The sequence below is a fragment of the Hyaena hyaena genome, unplaced genomic scaffold, assembly GCF_003009895.1.
Source record: "Hyaena hyaena isolate Hyena2069 unplaced genomic scaffold, ASM300989v1 scaffold_306, whole genome shotgun sequence".
Classification (NCBI taxonomy): Eukaryota; Metazoa; Chordata; class Mammalia; order Carnivora; family Hyaenidae; genus Hyaena; species Hyaena hyaena.
In genome coordinates, this window is record NW_024080935.1 from 1,005,835 (window position 1) to 1,016,069 (window position 10,235).

At 54.5% G+C, this 10,235-nt stretch overlaps 2 protein-coding genes across 3 annotated transcripts; one reads left to right on the forward strand and one right to left on the reverse strand.

Annotated features, from left to right (window-relative positions):
• Nucleotides 1-751: 751 nt before the first annotated feature.
• On the reverse strand, nucleotides 752-4,966 carry LOC120242251 (putative protein T-ENOL). Of its 2 annotated transcripts, none has more exons than XR_005531038.1 (6): nucleotides 4,804-4,966; nucleotides 4,410-4,513; nucleotides 3,979-4,126; nucleotides 3,671-3,855; nucleotides 3,411-3,468; nucleotides 752-951 (listed from the first exon to the last, which is right to left on the reverse strand). XR_005531038.1 is itself a non-coding variant. In XM_039247875.1 (6 exons), the coding sequence occupies exons 2-6, from the start codon at nucleotides 4,500-4,502 to the stop codon at nucleotides 916-918; spliced, it is 366 nt and encodes a 121-aa protein (XP_039103806.1). In that variant the 5' UTR covers nucleotides 4,503-4,513; nucleotides 4,804-4,966; the 3' UTR covers nucleotides 752-915. The 2 variants fall into 2 exon arrangements, 1 of the variants encoding a protein (XP_039103806.1); XM_039247875.1 differs by having other exon boundaries at nucleotides 3,671-3,701.
• A 613-nt stretch (nucleotides 4,967-5,579) lies between these two features.
• Nucleotides 5,580-9,891, forward strand: CDIPT (CDP-diacylglycerol--inositol 3-phosphatidyltransferase). Its single transcript, XM_039247947.1, has 6 exons — nucleotides 5,580-5,963; nucleotides 6,058-6,192; nucleotides 6,924-7,077; nucleotides 7,541-7,622; nucleotides 8,587-8,668; nucleotides 8,814-9,891. The coding sequence occupies exons 1-6, from the start codon at nucleotides 5,921-5,923 to the stop codon at nucleotides 8,957-8,959; spliced, it is 642 nt and encodes a 213-aa protein (XP_039103878.1). The 5' UTR covers nucleotides 5,580-5,920; the 3' UTR covers nucleotides 8,960-9,891.
• Nucleotides 9,892-10,235: the final 344 nt, after the last annotated feature.

Genomic DNA, 10,235 nt, shown 5'->3' on the forward strand with positions numbered 1-10,235 from the left:
GGGGGGGGGAGAGGGAGAGGGAGAGACAGAATCTCAAGCAGGCTGCACGCTGGCAGCACAGAGCCTGGTGTAGGGCTCCCTCTCATGAAACTGTGAGATCATGACCTGAGCCAAAACCAAGAGTCAGATGCTTAACTGACCCAGCCACCCAGGTACCCCCAGACTCAGATTTAAATGCAAACTCTGCAAAACTGACCATACTCCCTTCTGGGTAGTAACGGGTGTGACATGTTCCCCTAGGCGGGAGGCCCCAGAGCGCGGGAGGAGAGGCCTCAGCACTGCCATTAGTGGCAGAGGTGGCTCCTCAGAAGGAAGGGTGGATCCTCTCAGATGCCAGAGGCCTAGACCTGAAGGTGTTGGGAGTTTGGCTACGAGGCTGGGTTTGGATTCATGAGCTCATCTCTGCCAACAGGTTGACTGATAACAGTTGGTTAACTGCCCAAATTAAAGCCATTCCAATAATATGGACTATTCTGTTCCACCAATGTGCCCACACATCTGGCAAGACAAAAAAAAGGAGCAGGAGGAGGGGGAGGGGAGAGGAAGTGGGGAAGGGAGAGAGGGAGGAAGGAAGGAAGGGAGGGGAGGGAGGCAGGGAGGGAGGGAGGAAGGAAGAAGGAAGGAAGGAAGGAAGGAAGGAAGGAAGGAAGGAAGGAAGGAAGGAAGGAAGGAAGCAAGCAGGGGGTGGGGGGTCGGAAGCCAGGGCCACCCTCATAACCCCACCCCAGAGAAGCCACTCCAGAGCACCACCTGGGTTGGGAGGAGGGAAGGACCTCTGCCTTTTTATTAAAGCCTTTGATTTCTGGTGATGTTCTTGCCAGTTGAGGGTAGAGAGGTGTGTGATGGTTCCTGAACACCTAGGAGGCTTCGATGGTGATACTGCTCATGACCAGAAGTCCCCAGCAAAGTGACGTGTTAATGACTTGTGAAAGAGGAGCTCTGATGCACGTTCTAGAAGGACAGAACAGGGGAGGCCCTGAGAGGCCAAGAGTGGCACCAAAGAGGGCTGGGGTCATCCTCCGGATGTTAAGCTGCTAGGCAGAGCTCTCTAGAAAAGCAAAAGAGCCTTCTGATTCTTTGGGCCCAAGGCTCATGTCTTCTTATCCTTCTGTCCTTCAGCTATCCATCCAACCCCTATCCCCCACTTACCTATTTATCGATCCACTAGTCACCATTTACCCATTCATCCATCTATCCATCCACCATCCATCCATGTATTTATCTATCCACACATCAACCCATGATTCTCCAACAATCTTTCTACTCATCTGTCTGCCCATCCACCTATCCCTCATTCATCCATCTACCCACTCACCTCTCTTCCACCTAATCACTCAGCCCCCATTTAAACTTCTCAAAAGCAGTGAGTCTATCTTGCTCACTTCTAGACTCCAGCCCTTACAGCAGTGCTGGCATATAGTAAGTGTCCAGTCAATATTCAGTGAATTTACCTTTCCATTTATCCATTCATCCATTTGCCTACCCTCTCCATCCACTCACCCATTCCCCCACTCAACATTTTGATCACCTACAATGACCTATATTTCAGGGGGCAATTCAAAGATCTGTAGGTTCCATGTTCTTTCTTAAGGAAGGAAAAGTCTATTGGGACCATGGGGTGCTGCCCAGGGGATAAGATGGTATTGGCTCAGGGTGAAATTCTTAATCACATACCCTTTGGGAAGAAGCAGGAAACCACTGTACAGGCAGGTAGGGCCCTTACAGAGAGCATCTTGTCCAAGGCTCGCATTTGACACATGGGGAGGAAGGAAGCAACTTGCACAAGGCTAGCTATCAGGTTGATAGCAGATTAGCTATTAAGACCCAGGGTTTTTCTACTACTTCAAGCTGCTTCTAATACTGAAGGCCAATTGGGAGAGCTCAAATGTCCCAAAGGCACTAGAAAGCCAGCTCCCTGAGGATAAGAACAGTGGATTGTTCTCAGCTCCCTTATGTCTCTGGTCTTGGTCATGAACATTTGAAGGAGCAGCCCCAGAGAAATGACTATCCCTAAGACCTGGTGGACTGGGCACAAACTAGACCCTCAATAAATATTTGCTGTCAGTTCCTTTTCATGACACCCTCCCCCCTCCTCCTCCCACTCCTTACACGGAGAGACTTCAGGGCTCTGCCCTTGGGGTCCTCTTCTTTCTTACTCTGCATAACCCCTACCTCTGGGGACAGCCACACATCCTTCGACTGCCAACTCCCTCCTAAATCCAATTTCTATCACCAATCCAGATGTCTCCAGTGAGTTTTGAAGCCGTATTTCCCACTATCTACACAATATTTCCACTTGGGAGTGGAATCTGCCCAAAGGTGGGAACATGGCTGCCATATTCCGGGAAGAATGAGAAGGCGGGCATGACTGGAACAGAGGCAAACAATGGAACAGTTACAGGCAATGAGGTCAGAGAGACAATGGGGTGGGGGAGGAGAGAGATCACGTAGGGCCTTGCAAGCCACTCAAGGGCTTTGGCTTTTACTCCGAAATGGGGAATTGTTGTGGAGTTCAGAGCAGAAGCATGAGGTCATCAGACTTAAGTTACCTAAGTCAGAAACCTGGGGCGGGGGAGAAGGGGTCATCTGATTTCCTCTTTTATTTCCCCTCCCTACCATTTCTAATCAATTACCAGACTCAGTCTGCCGGGACTTTATTTCTCACATCTATTCCTCTTCTCATCTATACTATCACTGTGACAATTCAAGACCTAATCATCACTGGCTCAGTCTCTTGGCATAATTCCTAACTGGCCTCCACCTCCGATCTTCCCTTTCCAGTTCATTCTCCCCATTAACCACCAGAGTGACTGATCTAAAATTGCAGCCTCCCTTGCTCAAATCTCTTCAGGGACTCCTGATCTTAATAAGGCACACATAAGGTCTCTGAGTTGTCCCTGGCTACCCTGCCTGCATACTCCACCCCCTCTCTCGCAGGACCCACCCTCTGCCTTGCCCTAATCATCTGTACACTGTACATCTGTACACTCCCATCTCACTCTACTGAGAGTCACTCACCTTTGTGTCTTCACTCATGCAAGCCCTGACCAACCCATTTTTCCCCCTTAGAACCCATTTTTTTCAGGAATACCCTGACCAACCCATTTTTTTCCCTAGAAGATTCTTTCTTTAGGTGTCACCCCCTCCAGGAAGCTCCATGATTCCTTTCCTGAGGCTGGGATAGGAGCTCTTCTTGTTTCCACTTCTGTAACAGGCACTTATACACATTATGTTGTAACTGACCATCTACTTGACTGGTCCCACACTATACTGTGAACTCCTTGGGGGCAGAGACCGTATCATTCATTTCTGGGTCCCAAACTCCTGAAACAGGGACTTGCATATCCTGTGACCCCTACGTGTTCGGTTAATAGGGAATGGCCTTGTCATTCATGGACTCAGTACTATACCTTGTCACGAGGGGACGGCAGCAGGTGTGCCTTGGTGCGGGTACGGTTTCTGTCAGAACTAGAGATGGAAGACGGAAAGGGGAGGACTGAGGAGTCTGACTTTGAGGATCAGATCAGTCCATTAAAACCATGGACTTCATGGTTTTACATCCCCACCCCCACCCACCCTGCTAGGATGTTGTCAAACCCTCTCCCCCCTCCAGGCTCCTTATCCTTCTCCCAGGACAAAAGGCATCTATCTCCCTTGAAGCCTCACTCACCGGGTATCAGTGCCTTGGGTCTTGAAGAACGCTGGAAGTAGAAGCCTCAGTCAGAGAAGTTACTACCCCCATAGCCAGAAAGAGACGTGGTTAGGGAGGAAGGTGCTGAGGTGATTCCTGGCCAGCAGTGGGGAGTGGGTACTGGGTGAGTTGTGGGGGGGAGCGCTGAGCAGTCCAAGGGCGGGCTGTGAGATGGAGGAGACAGGCACCAATTGCTGGAGAGCTCAGCTGTGGATGGGAGGGGTCTGGGATTGGAACTAGGGGTATGGTAGGGTCTTTGGACACAGTGGTTCTGGAGGTGGGGTCACCGTGTTTGGATATCTGAGTCCCTTGCTCTTGCGTCTGTTTTTCCTTGGTGGGCACAGGGTTCATGTGGTAGCCAGCGGTAAACAAGGCCTCATCGGTAAGTTCTGTGCTGATCTGGGTCAGGAATTCCTCAGAACGGGATAATGAAACCTGCAAAGGGGGAAATCAGAGAGACTCAGCCTGGAGTCCTGGGTCTGCGCACTCCCGGGCTGGGGGCTCTGGGTCTAAGGAGTCTGGTACTCGAGGGCTGAGTCTTGAGATTTGGCAGAGAAGGGCCTGGAAGGGGGAGAGGGGGTTGCGGGTGGGGGGGGGGGAGGAGTGTCTTTGAGGACCTGAGGGCCTATTCCTGGGGGCTGAGGGCTCAGGGTTGAGGTTAGCGTCTCAAGGCGGGAGACCCTAACCCCTGGCCTAGGAGCTCTCCCCTTCATCTCACCCCCATGCTCGCCGGACCTCCACCCAAGGAGGTTGCAGCCTGGGACATCTTGCTGCCCTTTTTCTCCTCATTCCTGGTAGGTGTGGACGCCATCCTCCTGGGAACTCCTGGCGGAGTCCGTGTTAGGTTGAGAAACCAGCCCACTTTCCCCAGACCCATCCCACCACCGTTCTTTGGGGCCAGATTTAAATAAGGCCTTTAGGTGAACCATCCTGCGGTCTCAGCTCTCTCCCTGAGGGGGGAAAAATCCTTGCCTTAAACCTTCCTGGGGGAGGGACTGGGGTGGGACCGCTCACAACAATCCTCTCCCTACCCCTACTTCTCCCTGGGACACTCTCCTTCCTCCCACCCAAGGCCCTTCCCAAAACAAGACAGCTGGCTTGCCGCCCCAGACCTGGCAGAAGAGTTGAAGTCTTGGGCAGAGGTAAACAGGGAGGGCCAAGGAGCTCCTAGTTAGGTCTCAGGGGACGGGGAGTAGGAGCTGGGGAGGAAGGTTGGAAAGAGGGGGGCCCGGGGTGGTGCAGCTACCCGTTGCTATAATAAACGGTGTCTGCGGACATTCCTCAGCCCCGTTGCCAGGATATTAGGGATTCTAGAACCAAAGGCGGGGGCCGGGGTGGGGGTGGGGAAGAGGCATTTTCTTAGGATGTCGCATTCGCTCCCCTGGTTTCCACTCCACCTTCTGGGTCCCTCCTTGGGGATGCCCAGCCCAGCTCCAGAACTCTGAGAAACTTTGGACGGTCACAGGTGATGCCTAGGACCTAATCCTCCTACCACTAGGGGCACCCAAGAAGCAACTCTGCCCTCGGCCGCCTTCCAACCTCTCTAGCCGTCCTTCTCACTCCCCGGAGCCTGCGGGTGCAAAGGCGGCCCGAGGGAGGGGCGGGGAAGAAACCATGTGGGTTGTACTAAATAACCTTGTCTCTGGGGGAGGCGTAAATCCAGAAGGGCGGAATGTTTTCTCCTTGTCTTCATCTCCAAGAAGCTATACTCTCCGCAGAGAATAAAGTAGAAGCAATTCATGTAGGCCTCCTTTTATTTTGACCTCTTCTTCTCGGTTTCCCCCTCGGCGCCGATGGCTCCCTGCGCCTCTCCTCCCTCTGCGCTTTGGTACGCGCCGATGGAAAGGGGCGGAGGGAGGAAGAGGAAAAGGAAGCGGGCAGGTCTTAAAGGGGCCGTACCATTTTTAAGGTTTATTTATTACTATATTTTTCTCCTCCAGTTTTGCTCGGCTGGGCCCAGCTTGGGTGGTCAGGGCGGCCGCTGAAGGCGCGAGGGCCTGTCCCCCGGGGAGGGCGGTGTGTTCGCGCCCCGGCGCCGGGCGCACCTTTGGGTCAGCCCATGCTCCCGCGGGCGGCGAGCTCTAACACCTGGGGCGGGGCGGGGGCAGCGGGGACTTGCGCGCTGTTGGCGCGGCCGCTGTGCGGGACCCGAGGGTGAGGCAGCGGGGCGGGGCTGGGACACAGTTGCTGCCTCCTGATCGGGCCCGGGGCTGCAAGGGGGCCGCCGCGATGCCAGGCGAAAATATCTTCCTGTTTGTGCCTAACCTCATCGGTGAGTGCTGCCCGCGGCTCCGGGCCGAACGGGAGGGCGAGGGGCCTCGGGCAGGGTCTCTGATTCCACCCTGTGCACCCCCGTCCGTCCCAAGGTTATGCCCGGATCGTCTTTGCCATCGTTTCGTTCTACTTCATGCCCTGTTGCCCCCTCACGGCCTCCTCCTTCTACTTGCTCAGCGGACTTCTGGACGCTTTCGATGGACACGCCGCTCGAGCCCTTAATCAAGGTGACAGACACCTCTTCCCAGCCAGCCTTGAGGCCCAGCAAGCCTCTGTCCCCCTTTTCTGCTTCCTGAGGACCTCAGGGCGGGCGGGTACTCGGGAACCAGGGGGCTCCGATATTCCCGATTTCTCTGTAGAAAGCAGAACAGAATGGCCTGGTTTTGTAGCAGAAGGGATTCTAGCTGGCTCTGGAGAAGGACTCACTGATAGGGTGTGGGGTAAGCAAGACTGGAAGTGGCAATGGCAGTGCTGGAGGTCTCTCTGAATAAAAATCCACTCAACAGGTGTTGTCTGGGGGGTCTGCTGGGTGCCAGGCACAAGGAATAGGGGTTCCGGAAGGGATGTTTAGAGGGAGAATGAAGAGGAATGATTTCATGAGGGTTGATTTTTTTTTTTTTTTTTTAATTCTGTTCTCCAAACCCACCAGCAAGACTTCCCCTAAGACTTGAAAGTCTGCTCGTCTTGAGTCCCGGACCCTTGGTTCTGGGATCGATGAGTTGTAGACCTAGATGTGCTCCAGTGTCTCCGCCTTTCACGCATGGTGATCTTTGCCCACTGACCTCATGCTCTACAGATAGCAGCAACCTGCCCCCACCCCCCGCCAGGCAGTAGGTGGTGACATTTTCAGGCTTCTTTTAGACTCGGCATCAGAATGACACACCAGCCCTGGTCCCTGTCATAGATAGATCCGCTGCCTCTGCTGGCCCCTTCCCACCTAACAGTCCCCATTTTTCAGGGACCCGGTTTGGGGCCATGCTGGACATGCTGACGGACCGCTGCTCCACCATGTGTCTGCTGGTCAACCTGGCCCTGCTGTACCCACGGGCCACCCTTCTCTTCCAGCTCAGCATGAGCTTGGATGTGGCCAGCCACTGGCTGCACCTCCACAGGTCTGCGATTCTGGGGGTGCTGGCCAGCTGGAGACACTAGAGTGGGGAGGGGTGAGGCTGTATGGGAGGGTGGCTGGGAAGGCTTCAGGGCTTCCTGGGAGGTCTCCCTTTCCAGCTCTCCTTTGTTGAAGGACCCTGGGCAAATCCTGTCGGTCAGTGCTCGGTCCTATTCACAGCTGAGTTAAGCCATCGCTAAAACTCTTCTGAGCGGAGAGCCTGAGAATTCCAAATAGATAACAGCTAGGGGCTTTGGAATGCAGCCTTCGAATCCTGACTCTGCTAGGTAATTACCAACTAGGTAATTGCGTCGTGGCTTTGGGCAAGCCCGTGGTCCTCAGCTGCGTCCCATTTCCTCCGTACGGCGGAGATGATCCCAGCCCCTACGTCACGGGGATCGATAGGAGGATTGGATGGGCGTTAGTGGTCACGAGTGCTCATGGACTCCCCTTGCTCTCTCCCCAAGTTCTGTGGTCCGAGGCAGTGAGAGTCACAAGCTGATCGACCTGTCGGGAAATCCTGTGCTTCGCATCTACTACACCTCCAGAGTGAGCATTTCCTGCCCCTCCCTTAATCCCTCAGCTCCTGCCAGGTCCAGCTCTCTCCTACCTTAGGGGCAGGGAGGGACAAACCTACCCAGAGTGTTCTCAGGTGTGGAGGGGAGAGACCTGTAAACTGAGGCAAGAAGGGGCGGGCAGGATTGGTGAGGAGGACTTTGCAGGCAGCAGATGGGCTGGAGGCCCCCAGGGCACCCAGAGAGGGGGAACCTGCCTGGGAGGGAAGGAGAGAGAAGCCAAATTGGCCTGTGGAGCCAGTTTTCAAGGAGTTTTAGGCTTGAGACTAAGTGTGAGCTTTATTCTGGAAGCAGAGGTCGTGTCTGAAAGGATTTTTTAAAAAAACGTTTATTTTTGGGGCGCCTGGGTGGCTTAGTCAGTTAAGCGTCCGACTTTCGCTTAGGTCATGATCTCGCGGTTCGTGGGTTCAAGCCCCGCGTCGGGCTCTGTGCTGACTGCCAGCTCAGAGCCTGGAGCCTGTTTCAGTCTGTGACTCCCGCTCTCTCTCTGACCCTCCCCTGCTCACGCTGTCTCTCTCTCTCTCCTAGAAATAAAAAAAAAAAAACAAAAACATTTATTTATTTTTGAGAGCGAGAGAGACAGAGCATGAGTGGGGGAGGGGCAGAGAGAGGGAGGCACAGAATCCAAAGCAGTGGGCTCCAGGCCCTGAGCAATCAGCATAGATCCGGATGTGGGGCTCGAACCCACAAACTATGAGCTCATGACCTGAGCTGAAGTCGGACGCTTAACTGACTGAGCCACCCAGGAGCCCCTGAAAGGATTTTTAAAGAGAGAAGCAATATGTTGAGATTGCTCTTTCCTCTCACCCTGGCCCCACCCCTGCGTTCCCATGTTCTGGGTATAGTTCTTTCCTCTGTAGATGGTTCTGGCTCCTTCCCTTAGCTGGGGGAAGGGCGGCACTCCCCTTGCTGAGTCAGCCATTCTACTGTTTGTGCAGCCTGCTCTGTTCATCCTGTGTGCTGGAAATGAGCTCTTCTACTGCCTTCTCTACCTGTTCAATTTCTCCGAGGGACCTTTAGGTAGGAGGCGACGGGCTGGGCAGCAGCGTGGTGGTGGGGGTCCTGGCCTGCCCCGGGGTGATGAAGGCCTGAAGGCCGCAAGCTCCCAGGCCTCTCCCTCACCTGCATCCCATCTTCTTTGTATCCCCCGTGCTCCTTTCTACAGTTGGCTCTGTGGGTCTTTTCCGAGTGGGCCTCTGGGTCACCGCCCCTATTGCGGTGCTCAAGTCTCTCATCAGTGTCGTCCACCTGATCACGGCTGCCCGCAACATGGCTGCCCTGGACGCCGCAGACCGTGCCAGGAAGAAGTGACCCCGGAGCCTTCAGCCCCTGGCTGCCCACCCGCCCTGGGAGTCTCGCCTGGCCGAGCAGCTCCCCTCTCACTCCCGCGAGGTTTCAGGCTCACGTCTTCCTAATGTGTTGTCCGGTCTGCTGGCAAGGGCGTCGGCCTCGCCGGTGATGCCATGTTCTCTGAAATCCTGAGGACCAGTTCCGCCAGTAGGATTCGCCAGGACCTGGACTTCAAATCAGGAAGGATGCTCCGGAGGCCCCGCGCATGCGGGCAGCGCTCCTAGGGCACCGAGAGACCTGAGGACCGGGCGTTGTCACACCTGCTGGCTCAGCCCTGGGGTCTGGCGTGGCCTGAGGCTTCAGAGACACCTGAATGAGGGAGATGGGGTTGGGGCTGGGCTTCGCAAAAGGCAGGGAGTCAGGCCTGTGCCCCTGGCCAGAGGAAGCCTGCTGTCCCACGGCCAGGAGAGCAGGGGCCCATTAGATCCTTTCCCATCCCAGCCTCCCGTGTCTGGTCTGTCCCGGCTCTGAAAACCTCTGTGATAAAGCGGGAGGGGGGACGTCACCCTCCAGGATTTGGTTTCCTTTGAGATCCAGTCGGACCAGGGCCAGGGTTGAGGGGAGTTTGGGCAAAAAGATCCTTCTCGATGCTGTCTCCTAGTTGCTTACCATCTGGCTCTGTCCTGTCGTTTCACAGTGACCTCAGACAGAGGCCCTCCCGGCCCCCCAAGCTCAGACCCCGTCTTTGCCCACCTGCTTTGCTTTCTTGATGACATCGTCACTAGCCGTCTACATTTATTTGTATACCTCATGTTTTCTGTCCCCACCAGAATGTAAACTCCCTGAGGGCACAGACTTCTCTTCTTCCTCCTCTATCCCCACAATGAAGATTAACCCGATTAACCTGAACCTGGCGTATCATAGCCCCTTAATAAATATTCACGAACCCATCAGTTGGTTTCCCAAGAGTGTGGTCTTTGGATCACCTGTGGATTCTTTCTTTAGCATTCAGCTGCTTGGACCCCGTGCCAGACCTTTAGAGTTGGAATCTCTAGGGATGGGCCCAGAAGTCTGTGCAATTTTAATACACTCCAGGTGACCGATTCTTCCCCGTCACGTTGAGAATCACTATTCCTTCTTCAACAGTTCTGGGCACCTGCTGTAGTGGATGTTGTTCTGGGCATCTGGCCCTAATAACTCCCTCAGCCATTTGAGCTTTCTCTGCTGTCTGGCATTGGCTAGCTTTTTAAGACTATATTGAGCCTGCCATATGCCGGGTCCTGTCCACATGTCACTC

Coding starts and splice junctions, on each gene's coding strand:
- CDIPT (XM_039247947.1), top strand. CDS start 5,921: ATGCCAGGCGAAAATATCTTCCTGTTTGTGCCTAACCTCATCG. Junction 6,193..6,923: donor CGCTCGAGCCCTTAATCAAG/GTGACAGACACC, acceptor CCCATTTTTCAG/GGACCCGGTTTGGGGCCATG. Junction 8,669..8,813: donor TTTCTCCGAGGGACCTTTAG/GTAGGAGGCGAC, acceptor TCCTTTCTACAG/TTGGCTCTGTGGGTCTTTTC.
- LOC120242251 (XM_039247875.1), bottom strand. CDS start 4,502: ATGGCGTCCACACCTACCAGGAATGAGGAGAAAAAGGGCAGCAAGATG. Junction 4,127..4,409: donor GAGGTCCGGCGAGCATGGGG/GTGAGATGAAGG, acceptor CCCCCTTTGCAG/GTTTCATTATCCCGTTCTGA. Junction 952..3,410: donor TGCCGTCCCCTCGTGACAAG/GTATAGTACTGA, acceptor CTGTCCTTCTAG/AACGTGCATCAGAGCTCCTC.